The sequence below is a fragment of the Spea bombifrons genome, chromosome 5 (genome assembly GCF_027358695.1).
Source record: "Spea bombifrons isolate aSpeBom1 chromosome 5, aSpeBom1.2.pri, whole genome shotgun sequence".
Taxonomy (NCBI): Eukaryota; Metazoa; Chordata; class Amphibia; order Anura; family Pelobatidae; genus Spea; species Spea bombifrons.
The window spans coordinates 84,023,693-84,046,196 of NC_071091.1; the positions used below are offsets into that span (position 1 = coordinate 84,023,693).

At 37.5% G+C, this 22,504-nt stretch overlaps 1 protein-coding gene across 1 annotated transcript in view; it reads left to right on the top strand.

Annotated features, from left to right (window-relative positions):
* The first annotated feature begins 4,148 nt into the window (after positions 1–4,148).
* SNTG1 (syntrophin gamma 1) overlaps positions 4,149–22,504 on the top strand; it is a 105,177-nt gene continuing 86,821 nt past the window's right edge. Inside the window, exons 1-3 of the mRNA XM_053466769.1 lie at positions 4,149–4,372; positions 13,412–13,522; positions 19,718–19,772. Of these exons, the coding sequence (XP_053322744.1) occupies positions 19,746–19,772 (27 nt within the window). The 5' untranslated portion in view covers positions 4,149–4,372; positions 13,412–13,522; positions 19,718–19,745. The remainder of the gene's footprint in view (positions 4,373–13,411; positions 13,523–19,717; positions 19,773–22,504) is intronic.

A 22,504-nucleotide genomic window follows, 5' to 3' on the forward strand; every position in this document is an offset into this window, starting at 1 on the left:
TATTTAACATGGAACACATTCCTGATGTAAAAAAAATGGCTATTGATTAAAAGAATGGGAAATAATGTGGCAGCTGCAGTTTAGTATTGGAAAATGTAAAAAAAAAAAAAAACTGCAGTGTGAGAATTAAAAAAACAAAAACAAAGGCAAAGTAAATGGTTAAGTTCTGTCAGCGTTAACAGAAGAAAAGGCACTTGGACATCATTATTTCTAGACTTGTCCATTCAAATTTGTATGACTTGCAAATTTAAAAAAATTGGATATTGTCAATCACCAAGAACAAGGAAATATCATTCATTCACTTTTACTGTTTCATGCACGTTCTCTGATAAAAAAAGGTTTTGTACTGTGTTAGCAGTTGAGAAAAGTATAGTTAAAATGATACCATTTATTGGCTAACAGAGTTTAATTGCGAGCTTTCGAGACCAAGCTGTTAGGTCCTTTAATGAAGCTAACACAGACTTTTCTAAATACAAAATCACAATTCACACGTTAAAAAAGACTTTAGATAAACACAGAGGTATTGGGGAAATCCCCAAGTAATTTCCCCAAGTTAAGTAATTGTTACAATCCTACACAGATGTATGATAATGACTCATTTATACTCAGAATGTCAGGCAGAACATTTGCTTTTTTCTTGAGTCAAATAATAGCCTTCGGAATCTGTATACCAAAGCTGCAATCTTTAGGCTTTAATGAGACAAAAGTGTAATTATATCATCACAAACAGCATCTTCCCACATTTAATTAAACACAAATGGCATTGAGTAACAAAATGCACAATTAAAATACATATGTTCCTGGAACATTTCTGCGTTTTGGAAACATGCCAGTTCAGTTGCCATTTTATAATTTTGTAAAGTTTAGTAAATATTATAATTTATGCCTTAAAGAGTCCAAATATAAATATTTGTATGTACTTGGAAATGTGACATAAATATAGAGATGGATATTTAGAATGATGCGTAGCCAAAGAACAAAATCTATAAAATATGACATTAGCAGGAATTAACTAATTAGTTAACTAATTTTGTAGTTAGCTTAACATACTTTTAATTGAGTGGTTTTATATAGATTAACCGCATATATTTACAGAGTGAATAATGCAATACAAGGAATGCCCTCACTGACAATCATGGCTGCCAGAGAGGAGGATCCAGGTCCCCTACAGCGCTGCGGAGATCTGGATCCTAACCCTGCTGCTTGCCCGCAGCAGGCATAAATGAAAAAGAAAAAAAAACACCCGCACGGTGCCCGGAACTGCATGTCCTGGGCATCGGGCGACACAAACTGTGCATCTCTGTACAACCCCCCCGAATATAAGCCACACCCCCACTTTAAAGTAGGGGGGGAAAGTGCGCCCTATATTCGGGCCAGTATATATATAATATTTTTATTAACAACTCCTAAAATTATCGCTATATCTTCAAACAATTCTCACATGGAAAAAGTTTAAATACTGGCATTTAGCCCATGAGGTTTTTACTTTAAAAAAATGTATGATTTAATGGGGTAAATTGAATTTGCCGGGTTCAACAATGTTCAACACAGGGGGAAGAATGACCACATGTCAAATGTGGCCTTTTAGCCCCAAACAACCCAACAAACCCATGCATGGCGAGTATCGCTGTACTCAGGAGATGTTGCTAAACGCATATTGGGGTGTTATGTGACAGTGACATATACCAGGAGCTGTAAATTCATGCCTAAAACACACACACACAGGTACTACTGCAAACTTTGACAAAGGCTGGTGGTAAAATGTGTGCATTGAAAGAGTTAAAATACCAGCATTTGAAATACCCTGGGGTGTCTAGTTTTCAAAAATATATGGTTTTATAGGGCACATTGAATTGGCCAAGCTCAAAGATGTACGAAATAGGGCATGGGCAGTGGATCACCAAATGTTAAAGTCCAACATTGAAGAATGTGCATGCCGCACAAACAGCCAGGCAAACCCATGCATGGGTGGTATGACTGTACCTGAGAGATGTTGCTGATAACATATTGGGATGTTATGTGACAGTGACATACACCAGGAGCTGTAAATTCATACCTACAGTAAAATGTGTGTGAAAAAGAAAACACAAAAAATGACTACCACGAAGTTTGACAAAGACTGGTGGTAGAACTAGTGCCTGGAAAGAGTTCAAATGCTAGCAATTGAAATACCCGGGGGTAAATTGCATTGGTCGGCTTCAAAGATACCCAAAATAGCACATGGGGCAGAATTACCAGATTTGGTTTTGAAATAGTAAAACTCTACTTGTACTTATTGCATCATAATGTTCAGAAAAAAAAACATAAAAACATTGGGTATTTCTAATCTCAGGACACATAGTAGAATCTCCTTAGTTTTTTGATTAGTTTGTATAGATGAGTAAAAGATTTTTCATATAATCAAAATAAAATCAGCCAATGTCACAAAGGGATTAAACTTCAATATTAAGGATCTGCTATGGTTTACCTGCTAATCAGACTAGAATGTGCACTTCATGTTTTTGTCTAAGCTTCTTTAAGTAATATATATAAAAAAATGTGCAAAAACAAAAGAAAATATGAAAAAGGTATGGTGTAGATTTCATAAAAGAGCTCTTTGTTTTTCTCTTTTCAGAATAAATTTGCATTTAAGACATTTTTATATTTTTGTATAAAGCTACACTTGTGCATTCGTATTCGGGCGAACATTAAAAGGAACACGAAGGGTGCGTTTTTGTTGTTCAGCCCAAATATTGAACATACGAACATTGCGGTGGCAAAATGTAGACGAAGACACACAACACGAAGAATCTTCGCGTTCGTCTTCATCTACTATTCCCCCTGGTCCCTTCCCCATCTAGCCTACCTTATCTACGAAGCATTGCAGGGGTTAACGGAAGTAAATATCTGTACGTTCGCCGTCAGGGGTTTAAGAGCCGTGCGAACGACTCTACTGGTCGTCTGCAGGGGCCTCCTCTGGCATCAACCAATTGGTTGATGCCAGAGAAGGCCCCTGTAGGCGACCAATAGGCTCACTCACACGGCACTTTAACTCATGATGGGGAACTTGACCTCCTGGTGCTGCAACTTGGCCGGCAGAGACCACTGATCTTCCCACTCCAAGAGTTAAAAGTCTGTACGAACGACCAATAAAGTCGCTTGTACGGACCTTTAAGTGTTGGAGCAGGGAGACCAGTGGTCTCTGCCGGTCAAGTTGCTGCACCAGGATTTTAAAAGTCTGTACAAGCGACTCTATTGGCTCATCGGCCATCAACCAATGAAGTACAGGTGAAAAAAGACTAACACAAAAAATGTACACAAATATTCACCCGAATCTAACACAGGAACGGGTGAATATTTGTGGAATACCAAGATTTTTCCCCCCACGAAAACGAACACGAAGAGTTGTCCAGCAACCAAGTCTATATAAAATTTTTAATTCTTTAAACTTTGGGTGACAGGCACAGCTCTGAACAGAAGCATAATATAAAGAAAACTTTTTATGAATGAACAAAAAAGCATCATAAGCAAATGCCTTTGCAATTGTAATAACTGCAATTAGTGTTCATCATTTATTTCACGATGAACATGTTTTATAGTTGTACAAGTAATGTGGTTCAATGGTGCCAAAAGTATTTGCCAGATCACCAGCATGTTCTAGAATGTCCTTCTTAATCATGGTTCTAAATTTCAGTATGAACAAGTAAAAACATGTAGTTGAACTTCTAAATGTGCATGTTGAATGAGAAAAAGCTTGCCTGAAAAAACAAAATATGGGTCCCAGTCAAACTATAGGTCTAGAAATATATTATTATGAAACTATTCTTTCTCTGTTGTTAAAGGTTAAAATGTTGGACGGTATTGTTGAAAAAGTTAGAATCCACTTTTTTGGAATGTGAATTTCTTCTAAAATAATCATTATCATTAGTCGTAGTGCCTTGAAAATGTTGTTATAAGCAAGGTTGACATTAGATACATCATTATTAAGTCTTAATATCCAGCCCACCTCACCCTGCCTGAACCCGCTCTGCACTCAGTCTCTGTGTTACTGATGTCCAGTTAGCATTACTGACATCCAGGCTTAGTCTCAGTAACAGAATGTGAGGAAAAGCAAAGTGTGCTCAGTCACAAAATATGGTAAGCTGAAGTGGTCATTCTTATTGATATAAATAATATTTGGATTTTATATTTTTGGATTTATAATAAAAGTGTGCTGAATGTTAGAGGTATGTAATAAAGTTCTACATTTTATGAGCTCATTTTAATTTTATTGTAGTAATAAAGCAGAGATGTGCAGAGAGCCAAAGTGCAGGAATGAACAGAAACGTAGAATCTATATTTGATTTCATGGGTGACAATGGAACTTTTGTCAAGACAGCAGCATTGTGTTTGGGTAAGTGTTAGAATTAACAGTTTAATGCAGATTTCTTACATTTGTTTTACACGAAACAGGTAGTTCTTTTATGGTGCACTTCACAGTTTTCTCATAAACTCCCATATATAGCTGAGGAGCTACAAAGAAAATAAACAAATTAAAACATTTTCTGGATGTTTTCCTTATTAGTGACATATACAAGATATACAGAAAGTAAGAGTTTAAATTACACAATTATGCCAAAGAAAGAAACTATACATAAGGAGTACACATTTCCATCAGCAGTCCAACCATTTTAAACTTCTGGTACATATACTTTTGAGAGCTACAACTCCCATCACCCTTGCACATAGATCATCTGGCAGCATGTTGTCGCTTCTACATATTTATTTTTATAGTTGTTGCCATAGTAGCAAGCAGCTATATTAGGCTGCCTTCATGGACAGGTTTTTGCCATTTTCCATGTTGAGAAGATGAGTCAGTCTATGGACGATTTGCAGAATTCTCTTTACTCTTTAGGCAATCCTTTCCTTTTTTTGACAGGAAAGTTTCCCTTGAAATGTCAAAGGGAACACCCAGCTGACGTCAGCGTCCCGCAAGGGAATGCTCCGAGTAGCCGGAGCTCAGAAGTTCCCAGGTATGCTGATTCCTCTCCCCATAAAACCAAAAATTCTGCTAGCATTTCCTGCTGCACTATTGCATTGTCTACCTACCTTTAACTCCACCAATATAATTACCCTTAGGTCCCTTTCCTCACACATTGAAGTTAAGACAGGATCACATATTCTATACTCTGCCCTCGGCTTTTTATGCCCTAGGTGCATTACTTTCCTTGAACCACGTTAAATGCCAGTTGCCAGAGCTCTGACCGTTTTTCCAGTTTACCTAAATCATTTGCCATTTGGCTTATTCCTCCAGGAACATCAACCCTGTTGCAAATTTTTGTGACGTCAGCCAAAAAGACCTACCTTCCATCAAGATCATCTGCAATATCACTAATAAAAATATTAAAGAGAAGAGAGTACTGATCCCTGAGGTACCCCACTGGTAACAAGATCTTACTCTGAATATACTCCTTTGACTACAACCCTCTGTTGTCTGTCACTCAGCCTAATCCACTCAACAATATTGGGATCTAAACTCAGAGATTGCAGTTTATTTATAAGCCTTCTATGTGGGACAGAGTCAAAAGCCCTACTGAAATCTAGATATGCAACGTCTACCACACCACCACAATTACTTTAGTCATCCAATCAAAAAAATCATTAAGATTAGTTTGGCATGATATTCCTGAAGTAAACCCATGTTTACTATCTTTTAACATAGTTTACATTCATTTCCCCACTACAGATGTAAGACTTACTGGCCTGTAGTTGCCCCACTCCTCCCTACTGCCTTTTTTGTGAATGGACACAACAGTCACTAATTTACAATCCTCTGGGACTACTAACTACTGTTAACAATGATTCATTCAATAAATCGGTTAACAGTTTTGCTAGTACACCACCAAGCTCTTTTAATAACTTTTGGTTGCATCCCATCAGGCCCCATCAACTTATTTGTCTTTACCTTAGACAACTGAAGTAGAACCTCTGCCTTGATAAACTCGCATGTATCAAATGACTCTTTTTTCCTAACTGAGGTCAATTTCCTTCATTATCATCTGTAAAAACTGTGCAGAAATATTCTTTGAGGCTCTGGGCTCCAATTAGACTTGGCACTTACTCTGTATTTTGTTTATACCTCTGCAAAATCCTTGTCAGTGATAGACAACAACATTGCTCATTGTGGAAATTTACTGGGGTGTGCAATGGAAAATGTAATGATGTTCTATGGAGCTACACAACCCTTGCCACAGACACTGGTGTCCTTGTATGGACACTTTGTTTTTTTCTGATCCTTGTGTTCCGTGTTTTGGTCTAAATGAGTATGACCTTGGCTGTCCTGACCTGATTTGTCTGAATCGGTTTTCTGATGCCTGGCTCAGTCTTCTTGCCGCTTGCCAGTTCCTGGCTCAGTGTCTTTGCTGTCTGCCAATTGCCGGCTCAGTCTCCTTGTCATCTGCTATTTCCAGATTTCCTTGCCACGTGCCAGTTTCTGTGTCATAGTCTCCTGCTGCTTGCCAGTTCCCATGTCACAGTTCTTTGTCTGTAGAGGGCACCCTAAAGGAAGACTAATCAGACAGCCGTCTGCAATCAGGCGTTCCTGGATCTGCCCTCCTCACGCAGGGTCTTGAGCAGGCACCTGTTGATGTGCAGAAACTCCGACATGGCCCCATGTTCCTTAAATTTGATTCCTGAAAAATAGAAGGGTTTTAGACAATGAGGAGGAGCCTGTAGAAAAAATAAATATGAAACTATGTTTCTTAATAGACTGCAGGAAAAATTTGTGGTGACAAAGGGATGTCAACCTAAAGGATATACAGTGGTTTAAATTAATTTGTTATCTTATATTTCGAAGAGGTAAGCAGAAGCACTACTCTTTAGGTACACCAGCAGGATAATGTAAAAAGGAAAGAGACATGCACCAAAAACAATTTGGACAATTTTTGTTTTGGGCCATTCGTTTTTGGACAACAAATTTCCTGACCTTCCACTTTTGAATGATATTCAGAGGGCTTTTTTGATTCAGAAACAATTAATCGTCACTCACTCTCATTTATTCTCTAAAACTCTCTTTCTCACTTCTCCGACAACTGCTTCCATGTAGCCATTTCTCTGTCTCTTTCTGTGGAGTTCCTCTTCTTCCTCTTCTTCACTTCTTCTATTTGCTCTTATCTTTCTTCACAAATCCGGCTGCGTTATCTCCTCACACACCTCAGGGACAATCTCTCCCCTACTACTCTAAACAGGAAAGAGTGTGTGCACAGAAGTACGCTCTGTCCTGTTGCTGAAGTATGCAGAAGAGGACAGTACAATGCATGGGAGACCTGGTAAAAGAAGGAGAAGAGCAACAAGAGTAGAACAAAAAGAAGAACTGCAGAGAAGGAGACACAGAACTGGTAGTGCTAGAAGGTAGGGAGACATTAAGACAGCCTGTGAGAGAGTGTATGAGAGTGAGTGAGAACAAAATGGCATTCAAACAAAAATTGTAAGCTTTCTTCTTGATTTTAACTTCTTTTATTGGTGCTCCTCCTCCTTTTCAGATATTTGTGCATATTAATAAAACTGGCAAATTTTGGTAAAATTTTTATTAATTCATACCAATCCAAATGCACAAATCTAATATTTTGTATTTATGTGAAGCGATGTGAAATTTGGCTAGCGGCACTATTGTTGTTTATTCTGTATACTGTAAGTATCAGGTAACAAAGTGACATCCACTATGAGAAAAACAGCTAGAGACATAAAAAAAGATTGCAGGTAGGTGTCAGGTATTATCAGTATAGGTGGTAATGGAAACTAACTCATGCAGGATCCCAACAGTGATTTGGTGTCTTTTCCAGAGATTGTACAGTAGATAGAATAGTTAACGCCACGAGAGAGTAGTTTAGAAGGGCATTTGTAAATAATGTATATACAATTAATTACGTATATATTAAGTAGAAAGGGTTTTGTAAGGCTTTTCTTTCTTCTTTGTCAATAAAGGATTTAAAATCAAAAGAATAATAGTTGTGTTTATTGTAAAAATAATACATTTTATAATAAACACCCACAAATAAAGCTTGCATGCCAAATAAAACAGTTTGGAATGATTTGCAACACAATTATGAGACGGTAAAAATCGGAATGTCTTTTATCTGTTCAAACAGATCTTACCCAAATTGCAATTTTTGTTCCTAATGAGGTATAGTAGAAACAGTAATAAATACTTTATCTTTAGATAATGCAAAGTTGTTTGTGAAAACTGGGATTAAACTGCAATTACAGAGGATATTACAAAAAGTGCTTTGTGCCCAAGAGGCTAAAATGCCATTTAAGGTTCAATAATCAAATAATCATGTTCTTTAGTACTGATACAGATTTTAGCTATTGTCACACATAATCAATGTTTTAACTGCATTCATGTTGTAAGTGGTACTGGTGTTGTATTATCAACAGCACTGTATATACGGTTAATTTCTAGTGTGCTACACTGTGCCAAGTGCACCATTCTAAGGCCATGATAGAATAATATATGTGTGTGTGTGACCTGGTGTTTTTGAGTTTCAATAATTGCTTCCAATTTAGATAGTTTCTATTTTTTTATAGCAAGCGATAAGATCTAACAGATAGGACAAAGTATCAAGAAAACTAGACAAACTGTCCATAAAAATCCTTGTTGTCCGTCAGGAGGGCCTTTTTTCGTCAAACCATGGATAGCGGCCTAGGTCTGCAAATGGAAGATCTGCGATGATAAGCGATACATACAGGAACACAGACAGCATTGAAGAAATTGGCAAATGTCCTTAACATTTTAATTCTTATAAATCTTAATACATAAGCCTAATCTATACAGCATTAAAGGTATAGATAAAACCTAAATTACAGGCATAGATCACAGGCTGCACATCCCAAAGCCAACCCAAATTATATTACCCATCTTTGTCACTAAACAGTTTCCTGTAGTCATCTTTGTCACTAAACACTGTGTTACTACCATCACATAGCTGGTGCGCCATCACCCTACCACTTAGTATTTAGAACTCACACAATAAAACACAACAAAACAATAACACACAGAAAGCTGAGCTGGACATAAGGCAAAGGATTCAACATGGTTTTGCGTTAATAGCTTCATTCTACATTATCTTATTATTCACAATGGTTGCATGTTTCCAGCATACCTGATATAGAGACATAAAAGATTATGGGTAGCTATTTAGTGACAAAGATGCCTATGGTAAACCGGGGACAGAGTATGCCTTTGCCCCCAGATTCCCATAGGCATGGTTGTCACTAAACATGGTACCATTGGGAGCTATTTAGTGACAAAGATGCCTATAGGAAACTGGGGACAGAGTTTCTCACCAGTTTCCCATAGCCATCTTTGTCCCAGCCTCCCACTGCCAACCATGCCCCCAGTTAGTCAACTTACCTGACTGAAGACACGTGCCATAACAGTGCACTCTGCTGGGTTCCCGCTGCCAAACTTGCACCACCCACCTCACTGAACTGGGCTGGCACCGGCCACAAAGGTCATTGAGCGGCGCCGGCTGACTCAATTCAATTTTGAATGGACGGGGCGGCATTTTAAGAAGCCACCCACGTCGATCCAAAATATAATTGAGTCAGCTGGTCAGCGCGGCTCAATGGTCTTTGTGGGCGATGCCAGCCCCGTTCAGTGAGGTGGGTAGAGCAAGTCTGTCAGAGATCCACGTCTAAGGAGAGCTCTCAATCCTGAAACTGCCTGGGACGTGTGGTCACCCTAGGGCGGGGCGGGACGGAACATGTGGTTCCAAATTCGGCGGGGGTGCAACAGGGGGGCGCAAGGAATAAACTAGGGGGGAAATTGCCCCCCCTTGCCCTCCTGTAGCGATGCCACTGTTAGCAACCCTTACAACTATTTACCTGCCCTCTTGCTCATCAGGCTAGGGGCTGTATGTAAACCTTCATTGTTTAGCTCGGTTAGAATAATTATATTTATGTCATCACACCCACATACTAAATAAGACTAAATTTAGAACTATCTCCGCCGACCTCTTCCATGTCCCTATCCTCTTTTCTGCAGCTCTGATTCTTGTCTTGCTGTAGGGTTGATTATGATCAAAATATGCAAAACCGGTATTTTATGAAAAATATGAAAAATAATAGCGCTATTGATAATCATAGGACCCCAACCACAATATTAATAGAAAGAGAAACCTATATTTTGTCTCTGATCCTAAGTCCTTTCATATCACACTAAAATGTGTAATTCAAAACAAGGTATCATGAAACTATATTTACTCAAAATAATAGATATATATTATTGTGTTCATCTGAGGTTGTACCTAATTTTTAGGCCTACTAAGGAACAGATGATTGTTATGTCCTGATTATATGGTAAAACCATAAAATTCAAAGAGGGTGTACCTTATTTTTCACACAACTGTATGTTGTGTAAAACAAATGTTTCTTCTCTATATCAACTGCTGTGATCCGCATGGCTCCTAAAACTGCTTAGGCTACTCTGTAGGGGCAGTTATTTACTTTAAATGAGAAAAGAAATCAGATAAATATTCTGTACATTGGGGTAAGAATACTGATGGGAGTTAACCAACTATCTCCAATTGTTGGTGATAACAATCCAAAGGTATGTTTAATTTATATCTTTTTATGTAAAGAATAACATATTGTGTACCCTTACTATAAAAGATTGTTGCTTCGTAATTTGTATTTACATTTGATTTTGCCTTCAAAGAATGGATCTTTTATAAATGCAGTTTTTTTTACTACTTTAAATGATTAAAGTATATCCTTCCTTGATTTGGTGCTGTAAATTATTTCTCTATTTTTTTTAATTTAACAGAAAATTGGAGATATTTCATCATAAAAGTGTCTTCTTGCCCGTGTAACTTAAGCAATAATAGACAAAGCTAACATTATCTTTAACAATGGTGTTGTTATTTTTAGTACAACTAGAGTACTGTAATTTATAAAAAGAGTTTAACACTTTTTTGCAGGTTTTATGGTTAGTAATCTAGTATGTTAGCAGAGAAATTAGGAAGCTGAAAGCTTATAATTATAAAGCATTAGGCTGTACCGAATGACAAAATCGCATGTACAGGTATCTTCCACCCCATCAGTTTAACAAACTCTGTAATTACTAGTTAGTTGAGATAAAACAAAACAAAAAGTGTTTGGTTTTTTTTTGGCAGCATACGCCAAGGGAATGAATTGTTTCAATTAGCTTCCCTTGGTAAATTGGACATTTAAGATCAAACACATTTTAGATTGCTGTGTTTTAAACGATTTTCTTCCAAAATTCCTAAAATAAATTGTAGCCTACAAATTGAAGTTCAACCCATATTTCTGCCGTAACATATTAAACACTAAATTGTATTTAAATTTCAGTTAAACGCATACCTGTCTGTATCCCTTTGAGCATAATAGAAGTGTCTTGCTTTGTATTACCCAATACTCATTAAAAGAAAATGTAGATTTTAATAAACATAATCTAAAAGTCAAAAGGAAATCAGTTGATTGCAATCAGTTTCATACAGTAATAACGTTCCGACTGTTAATACGTTTTTATAATTATTAGAAAAATTAAGAACACATTCATTTTACTGCTGTTTAACATAATAGTGTAGAATAATGTAATTTTTTTGGTAAACCCACAATCATACATTCTATTTAATTATATATTTGAAAATATATAGTGATTTGAAATAGTATACATAGTTTCCATGTTATGGAAAGGGGATGGAAAAGCAGCCACGGAAGAAAGCATATTTTCAATTCCCCAACAAAATGTTGTTTCCGTGATTTTTTTTTTTTTTTTTAAATACAGATTGGCCTACTCAAAATGTTTGTTGCAAAGAAGCATGACTCTGCTGCATTATTGCATGAAATCAAGGTTACTTTTATGTTTGTACTGGTCACCTTTAGTTCATTTTAGATACATTTTTGTTACCATGTACACTTGAGCAGATTGTTGATAAGAAGGCAGTGATAGAGAACTATTTTTTAAGGCAGTCTTGTCGCTTGAGATTCTCCACACCTATTGACCTTGCGTTATGCACAGAGGCACGGTCATGCAGGAACAGGAAAGGGCCTGGTGTTTACTGCCCTGAATCAGTCTGTTCCAGCCAATTTCTCTACTTTTGAAATTGTAGAGATCTTCTTGGCACAGACACATTAACCCTTTCACTCCCCTATAGACGTACAGGTATGTCCACAAAAAAGATGCCAGGATGCCCTGTAGGACGCACCTGTACATCCTGACTTTTTTGCAGCAGAAATCTCCCTGCTGCTGAATGGGAGATCAGGCTGTCCATTGGCAGCTTGGCCTGTCTCCTGTTGGCAGAAGCCAGCATAGCTGGCTTCCTCCCATCTGATCATGTGTAACGGCACCTGCCATATGCTGTTACACCCACCAAAAGGTTACTGGAGGACAGGAGAAACCCAGCAGAGTCTGTCTAGACCCTCATTTGCTCTCTGGTTGCTCCACCTGGTGACTGATTGCATGACTGATTATTCTTTGATTCCAGTCCTGCTTTTCTGTCTGTTGTGTGCCTGTCTGTACCTACCTAGCAGTCATGATGCATCAAGGGGTACAGACCGAGCCCCTGGTATCCCCTGCAACTGGGCTCCTACCTGACCTGCTGGCCCAGGTCCTGACACTCACTCTACATGAAACACGTAGAGCTGCTGAGCAGCCCTATCTAAACAAGACACCCTCCTCAATGCTTAATATGTAAAAGACTGAACCGAATAAAACATTAAAACAAGATGTGCGATATATAGTGGTTGTTTTGTGCTCTAGTTAGCTTTCTACTTACATTCCAGTTCAAACAAGTGATACTATTTGTAAACTATGATTATGTCTTTTCCACGCTTATAACTTGTTTTTTTTTTTAGATTATATATCTATGCAGGTATGTGACATGAAAAGACTCTGCGCCTCATTAATGGTCATTTAATTATGAACATAATATCTCAGGTGATCCGCAAAAGGCTACGAAATTTGACAGAAGGGTTCCTTCAGTGCTAAACCTACTAATGACGCAAATCTTACCTGGGCACCTTGCCAATTGCAGAAAAAGAAAAACAAGTCCTGATACAGCAGCTCATTAAAGTCTCATAGAACATTTGAAATATACAAGCTAAAGGGGTATCACACACTATGGATGATAAAATCATCAAATGAATGCATAACGTCAAGTTTAATTATTGTTACTGATTGCATCTATTTGAAAATACACAAAACACTTTGCATATTGAGTAGCTATTCATTGTGCCATTTCTTTTCCCCAACACATTTTAAAACTGTGTCTAACTTCGACTTTTTTCAGACTGAGCTTCACTCAATTCTATTGTTATTTAACTCTATTGTTTTTATAGGTTGTTTATTTTGCCTTTTTTAGTGAATTTATGCCATGAGTTTTTCTTTTTAAATATTTGTATTGATTTCTTCTCTTTTGTGCATCAACAGATGTCTGCTGTATTGTTTGCCATCTAATGTTGAGAAAAATCAGAACATGGACAAACGTTTGGGTGAATTTGTATAGTCTTTACTGTAAAATCAGCTCTTCATGATCAAGTGGTAAGTATCTTTATCAGTGTTAACGGTATATAGACAAAAAACCGGGGCGCATAGATATGTGGGAAAAAATAAAACAAATATAGTGTAATAAATTTTGACAGAAAATTAAAATTTTGATATTAATTGCACTCACAAGGGTACTTGAAAGTGATTGCTCGTCAAAAATCCAGACTCTTTTCTGTCTTGGAATTTCTGTGATGAAGATAGGAAACGAAATAGTGCAGTAAAAATTGGTATTTGTTTAATAAATAAAGGTAAAAAACTTACAAATGGATGGGCATAACAAATGAGTTATGCATAAAAGCAGTGTGAGGATGTCCTTCACAAAAGTGGAAATGGTACTCAGCCAGTCCTTATAAAGTCCAAATATCGATGATTATAAAGTCTCTCAACGCGTTTCAGGAGAAATTCAAAAGTCAGTATGTATCCCGTCTGTATCTTCGCGGTTTTTTAAGGTTCCCGCTCGCCGTCTTCTTCTGTTTACGTCATCACGTTTAGTCTTTTTTTCTTTTTTCCTCTTTTCTTTATTAGTTGTTGTCTTTTGGATGCCTCAGGATAAAATGACAGCGAGCGATGTGAAGCTGTCATTTCAGTGTTAATACATATTGAATTTAGCATCACATTTCAAACTAATAATATTTCCAACAAAAGAATGTATACAACCAGTTTAACCATTAGTTGTGGTTTAAAGTAGTAGATTTATGTTGTATTTGCAGGTCAAATGACTGAGGATTTATAAAGGAATCGATCACATATCTTTCAATAAGGCTAATAGTTTTGAGGATACTTGATATAAAGGTTAACCAAAGAAAATTAGATTAGTAGCTGCATGTGGCAACCAATTTCCTGTCCTGAAGAAAACACTGCTGGAACCGATCAACAACAAAGAAATTAACAATAGTGGAGAGATAACTTAATGTGGAAGAATAATAATGTGGATTCTGTAAACAGGTAGTTAAGATAGCTTTCCCATGGTGGGTTTTTAGTATAAGCATAGAATATTAACTACGTGGTCCATCTCGTCTGCCCACATATTCCTTCTTTCTCTCTGGTGCTACTTGTATTACTAGTAGATGCAATAGAATTATCGCTGTTAGGAGCCCCATGACATAAATGTATTTGATGCACTGAACTGTAAAATGTAGCACTTGTTTAAAGGAAAACATATAATCTAAATAGAAGTGAATTGAGAATAAATCAGGAATATCCAATGTCAAGCCTGGGCTGGTGTGAGCAAGGCATAGTCTACTGCTACCAGAAAAGAAGTACAAATAGTCATATAGTATACAGCATAGATTTGTCTGGCTACTTGACAGGTGGGAATATCCTATTGACATGCTGACGGATAGAAGTGAGCCTTCAATGACCTTGTACAGTTTATTTCTGTATTATATTACTGTGACTGATCTTTTCTTTATCTAGGGGTGATGAGTATATTGTCTGGTAACTGAAAAACATGAAAGAATACTCCCATACTGTAATAAACCTCTCCTTTTTACCAGTAAAAGTTGATACACATAGTAGCTTTTACAATGAAGGAAAACATTAGTGATTGCTGATTTTGTATGTTTGCCCACTAACAAAGACATGATCAGTCAATCATTTTGAAGAATAAAGCATTTCAAATAAATTATACATTGATAAGTATTTGACGCCTTTGCAAAACATGGCTTAGTACTTGATGGCAAAACCCTTGTTGGCAATCACAAGGTCTTGTAGTTGGCCACCAGGTTTGCACACATCTCAGAAGGGATTTTGCCCCACTCCTCTTTGTAGATCCTCTCCAAGTCATTTAAGGTTTCGAGGTTGGCGTTTGGCAATGCGAACCTTCAGCTCCTTCCACAGATTTTCTATCGGATTCCTCCTCCTCCAAACACGGCAACAACACGTTCACCCAGTTCTCCTCTGAATCATTCAGATGTTCATTGGCAAACTTCAGACAGGCCTGCCCATGTGCTTTCTTGAGCATGAGGACCTTGTGGTTGCTGCAGGATATCAGTCCTTCAAGGCATACTGTGTTACCAATTGTTTTCTTGGTGACTATGGTCCCAGGTGCCTTGAGATCATTGACAAGATCCTCCCGTTTAGTTCTGGGCTGATTCCTCACCATTGAGATCTTGCATGGAGCCCCAGACCGAGGGAGAATGACAGTTATTTTGTGTTTCTTCCATTTGCAAATAACTAATGCTCGCACCAACTGTTGCCAGCTTCTCACCAAGCTGCTTGGCGATGGTCCTGTAGCCCATTCCAGCCTTGTGTAGGTCTACAGTCTTGTCCCTGACATCCCAGGACAGCTCTTTGGCCTTGGCCATGGTGAAGAGTTTGGAATCTGATTGATTGCTTCTGTGGACAGCGGACTTTTATACAGGTAACAAACTGAGATTAGGAGTGCTCCTAATCTCCGCTCGTTAACTGTATAAAAGACACCTGGGAGCCAGACCTCCTGCTGATTGATATGGGATCAAATACTTATTTCACATGAGTAAAATGCAATTCAATTTATAACTTATTTGAAATGCATTATTCTGGATTTTTTGTCGTTCTGTTTCTGTTCAAATAAACATACCATTAACTTATAGACTGATCATGTCTTTGTCAGTGGGCAAACATACAAAATCAGCAGGGGATCAAATAAGTTTTCATTACTGTATCTTTGCTTACAGTGCTGGCATTTTCCTTTACAATGTTAATGTAATGATTAAGTATTAACAACCAATTTACATGAAAAAAATATTTTGTGGGCATGAGCTTTGTTCTGCATATAATCTAGGTTAAGTCCCTTGATACTTGCAGTTAAAAGTTTGTTTCCCAAACTAGCTTTTGCTTAGAGCACATTTATAGTTTTAATATGCTAGCAGAAATGCAATGATAGCCATAATAATGAAATTAGTATTCAACGTTTTTTAATTCATGAATATGCAAATATAAGAATTAGATATTTGCATAAAAAGCAACTATATGCAAGTTTATACTTTTAAATAGTTACATTTGTATCCATCAGGTGCACAAACATTAGCATTTTAGAGATGATTTACATGTATTTAAATCTTCCTTGCCCCAAAACCACAGTGAGTTATCTTTTTTTCTTGAAAGCTATATTTCCCCTGCTCAGTTTCACCTATCTCCAGGCATATTTTGTAAGTGTCCATCTTTAGAGACAGATTAACATACGTCCAACAGAATAGATAATGTGGGTAGGGGGAATTGTAGCAGAATTGATAGTGAAGTTATCTAAAAATGTTTACCCTAAGTAATGTGCAACAGATTTTAAGAATCTGTACATCAAAGGATGATTTTACAGACATAGCTCTAGATTAGAATACTCTTAGTAGAGTACTTATTTTGTTTAGGCAGAACAAGCATAAATATGCCCTTTTTCAGGTAATAATAATAATAATAATAATAAAAGGCAAAAGCACTACCAGTGGTGATATTGTTCTATAGCTATGACAGGAAACCTTTTCTTTTTATTTATTTTATATTTATTCTTCAACAGAACTGCATACTTCAATTTTGCACCCACTAAATCATGTTCCTTCCTCGGCCTCAGGGGTTGTCCTTGACCTATTCACAGTGTTGTTTTTCTAAACCATAAAGCACCAAGTCCCCCAAATTTGAAATCCTTCTCAATGTTTCATTGGTTTACTAGATACTGTACAGCATATACAGTTGAGGTGTAGAGATTGACTATAATAATTTCCCTTGGTATGTTATCCCTAAAATGAGCCTAGTCCAGGTCAAACATTCTTCAACATCTGCCAGTCTGATTTGAACCAACCCACTTGCTGAGACAAGGCAGGTCACATAATGCAATGTTACTTGATCCTGCAGTAAAAGCGAGGCTGCTCACACATTGTGCAAGCAGCTAGAAAGAAGGTTCTGAGCAAGTTAAATGGTAAGGGAAAGGGATAAGAGTGTGAGTGTAAGGGAGTTAGGGGGAGTGAGCATGTATGTATGTATGTATGTCATACGATGACTGTGTCTGTGTAAATTTATGTTAGAGGTAGTCTATGTTAGTATGAGTGTGTATCTTTTGTTAGCATGATTGTATATATGTAAATGTGTGTTAGAAAGAGTGTGTGTTAGCATGAATGTGTATCTGTAAGTGTGTGTTAGATGGAATGTGTGTTAGCATGAATGTCTAAGTGCCAGAAGGGGCCAGGGGCCGGAGAATTGCTATACAGACACACTAACCTGACACTCAGACATAAATACTCTAGGGTACTGGTCGTTATACGCAAAAGACACCTTTACAGAAAACAAACATACTTTTGTGAGCGAACATATTTGTTTACGCTATTATTCTTTGAGCCACAGATTAGTCTGAATATTCTTCAAATGCATCTAGATTAGTGCTGCATCTGACATGTTAGATGAATGGGTACTTTAGTTAATAGTTTATAAGTACTAAGTTAAAACAACTAACATTTTTTCTAAGCTCTAAGAAACTAAAATGGCACAAATGATTTATTAAACTTCAGGCCATCCTAAATATACTTAACCAAGGTTACACACATTTCAATGCCAGATGAGAACATTGAGAATGACAACTTTGACATTCAATTTATTGAACATCTGCTAGAATAACATGCCACTTTGTGATTCTGTCAGACCTTGAGTAAACTTATTTGTCATTTCTTAATTTTCGCTTTTTTACTTACTCTCGCATGACATTTGTCATTATGATGATGTCTTTTGTCTGCTAGATACAGCATCAAACTATTGCAAGGGAGCTAAGCAATACCTCCTTTTGGTTACATTTTTGCTATGCGGATTCAAGGTATATAAAACTGATAATTATTTTTTTAAACATTTATACCGCCCACTCCCAACAGGGCCATCCCTAGTGGATTATTCAGCCCAGGGCCACTGGATTTTTGCAGAGAACCCTATTGCCAATAATGTCACATAACTATTTTGAAACAAACAAGTGCGAATGTGAGAACTCAGCATTTTTTCACAGTGATGTCCCCAGGCAAGCTTGAAGCAGGACACATGAGAGTGTGGGGTGGGGTAGGGCTGCGAGCAACACCCTTTGTATTATGTAAAGATTGCTCTGCCTTTGAACTCTTTTCTGTCTGTTCTGAATCATTGAGCTAACCACAAACATCAACAAAATCCACATTATCAACATTACCAACTAATTGTGCTGAGGAACTAGCATTACTATTAACTAGTTAAATCCCACTGCCTGCTGTGGGAGACAAATGCTTATCAGGGTCACATGGTCTTGTAGTTGAAATGGTGAGGGTGTTGTTTTGTAAAATGTGTGGTGCAAGGGGGGATTGCACACTACTCCTTACCCTTTGAACTAAAGGCCCATCCCTTTCAATGTTATGTGAAGAAAGCATGAATATTTGAAAACCATGTTGTTGTTATCTGAGGTTAAAATGTGTGTTTTCCAAGGCTAACGTAACACTATGACATATACACTATATAGACAAAGTATAGAGACACCTGAACATTACACCAACATGGACTTTTTTATGAGATTACAAGTATATAGACTTTTATATGTAGTTCCCCCACCCTTTGCAGCTATAACGGATTCCATGCTTCTGGGAAGGCATTCCATTCGATTTTGAACTGTTTCAAAAGTGTTTGAAGTGTGGGAATTTGTACCCATTTATCCAGTAGAGCATTTGTGAGGTCAGGGACAGATTTTGCTTGGCTTTATACACGTTAGCAATGGATGTGGCTGAAAATGTTGTACCTACCGGTTTGCTCACGATGACGCACACGCGTCCTCTCCAGGTGACATGCATACTGCACGTACACGGAGGAGGGTGTGTGTCGACACGGCACGCTCACGGCGGTCGCATTACACTATGCGAACCGCCATGAGCCGCCCACGACGCACCAACGATCCTCCGCGGCGTGTCGGCAGCACTCGCAGTGTTATAAGCGAGGTGCTGCAACACGTCCGCGACACTCTGCCGCTATTAGTGTAAGCTAGACCCGCGGTACTCGCGGGTTTAGCACACCTTTACTCATTTGTTTATCTGTTGTTCATGGAAAATTTTAACTGACATACTTTTTCCATACTTTAAGACTTTTTTCAGGAAACTGTTTAGTCAAATTTGCACTATTTCCTATACTACATTGTTTAGTTCCTGTTGTGGCATTCTTTGCCAAAAAATAACTCTGAGCTATACATATGTAATGGTAACATTTACTTTTTATTTTGTTTTGAAGACAAGAAACCCTATCAGTGCCACGGCATATGGATTTCCAGACTACATGTGATGAGGTAAGTAGCCATTTTGGGTTACTTGAGGATACATTGTTGCATAGAAATGCATGTAGATTTCCTTTTAATGAAATAGAAGTATATCCCTTATTTACCTTTGCCACCTTTGTAGGCAGTGATCTGTCAGTGACAATGGTAGAGATGGACTTATGAGTAATTCTCTCCGAAGACTTAAAGGTAAGCAGACAATGCAATAAAGCATCAGAAAAAGCAAGCAGGGTGCTGGGTTGTATAGCAAGGGGCATTAGTTGCAAAAAGAGGGAGGCCTATAATGTTGGCACTCTTGAACATTTTTATATCATCTATAAAATCTCCTGAAAAAAGTGTGTAGTGAAAATGCTTTGGTCAACACATTGTGCGAGCAGCCTCAGTTTCACCTTGGGGTTACGTGGCGTTGCGTGACCCCGATATGCTCCTGTCTCCCTGTGCTGGTTAAAAATAGTTAAGAAATCAATCTGAGCTGAAATCTGTCATTAGGAAAATAACTCCTGTAAACATGTAAGAGCTTGAACACACTGCAATTAAAGAGTGCGACTAACTGCCAGCAGACAGGAGTAAGAAGTTTACAGACAGCTACAACATTTAAAGGCTGTCATTGTTGCCAAGGGTTGTGCAACCAAATATAAGGGAAGGTTGCCTTTAATGCTCTCCATGTCATATTTTATGTATCTTCTGTGAAATCTCGACATGCTTGTTGAAAAGGTATCTTTTTCTGTTGAATACCTAAGTTGCTACATTTCCATTTTTCTAAAGATATTGCACGTAATGTACAAAATATAAAAGTTTAACATGGCCAGAAACATATGTAGCTCCAACTGCTAAAATATCTATTGAGTGGATATCAATTTATTTTGTGCAGTAGTGAATATATCATTTATATGTGACAAGTCACTTATTGGTTAATTTTCACTAAATATTTAATTTTTATTTTATTTTGTAAATACAAATCACTAGATTTTTCCCTAAATTGAATCTTGTCTTTATTAAATGTACAGTCAATCCCTCAAGAAGCATAGGAAATTTCCAGGACAGGCCAACTAGAGCTCTCCCACTTGTTACCCTTGTATGAGCCGCTCTGTTAGTTTGCATAAGGTACCTGAGGCTAGCTAGTCCTGTCCCCTTGCAGCTACACAGAGAGGCTGGGCTGGCCCTAAATAGTATTATGTTTATATATTTGTTGCCAACTTTATTAGGGTAAGAAGCGCAGACAGTTTTTGTTTCTTGTGTACATTGTACAGCCAATACACTGTTTCTTGCAGCATGCTTACACCTGTTTGGTAGGCCTCATATTATACATTTGCATTATTTGAGCCTGTGAATAGCTTAGCGCACCGACATTTTTTCTTTTCCCTGTTTGCACATATTTGAGGTTGTTGGCTCCTCATCAGTCTGGTTGCAGCTTGCTGTCCAGGGGTTAATAGGGAGGAGGTTTAATTGCACCTCCCCCAACACATTAATAAGGTTTTGGTAGCAGTATAAACTGCTTTGTGTGCCCACTGTGTAGGAGGTGAGAGTAGGTTCTCACCCTATTGAGAGTGTGCCTTGACATGGCGGGTGAGCTTAATTATGCTTTGGCCAATTCATATAACCAAAACCTCTCATTTATATTATGTTTATATATTTGTTGCCAACTTTATTAGGGTAAGAAGCGCAGACAGTTTTTGTTTTTTGTATACATTGTACAGCCAATACACTGTTTTTGCAGCATGCTTACACCTGTTTGGTAGGCCTCATATTATACATTTGCATTATTTGAGCCTGTGACTAGCTTAGCGCACCGACATTTTTTCTTTTCCCTAAATAGTATTGAACAGGAGGGGAAGAGAATGATGAGGAGTGTGGCTATGACTCACAGAAAAAGAGAGATGTGACCAGAGACCTGGGAAAGCAGTGTTTCATCTGGAGTCTCTAGGTCATACCCGAAAAGTCCCCAAGTATCTTGATTCCATTTGCAAAAATATAAGTGTCCTTTAGTCCCACCGGTGCTTTATTATTTGGTTGTTTTATTAAGGTTATTAAACTAGTAGATGTCCATCATAATTTCCATTTGTACTTATCGGAATCATTGTACTGTAAGAATCCGTTCTGAAATGTATAGTGGGCGCATATACTGCAAATGGATGCTGAGGAAGATAACTATAAGGAAATATACCCAGATAGAAGGTGAAAAGATAAAAGTGTAATATCCTGCTTCGTTTGCTGTCTGCAAAAACACACTCCAAGATGCTATTTGTCAGGCCAGGCAATTCTAGGTCAAGAAGAATGGTGTTACAAAGATAATTTTGAAGTTTCTAAAATGGTATTTCAAATTATTAGATCATTGCTCCACAAGATGTAAAGCAGATATTGAAATTGCAATAATAATCAATAATTCAAATTGTAATTATAACATAATGAAGCACTGCTTTTAAACAAGGCTGGAGTACAAGTTTGAGATCTAGCACACATTTTGTATACCACCCAAACTGTTCAGTATTATTTCAGACTTCAATATATTGTCTGGTACTGGTATCTAATTATTGGAAAAAGCAAGATTTCTGAATGATAAATTTACAGAAAAACAGCCAATTTTGCAGACAAGCTTACATGAAAAAGGCTAGGTTTCTAATTCACCTGTAAACATCGCATCTAAATCTTCCCAATGATCTTCTAAGTCATTAATAAACACAACACATTTATATGAAAAGACAATTCATAAAAACGAACAAACAAAAAGTAGAAAACAATGTTTC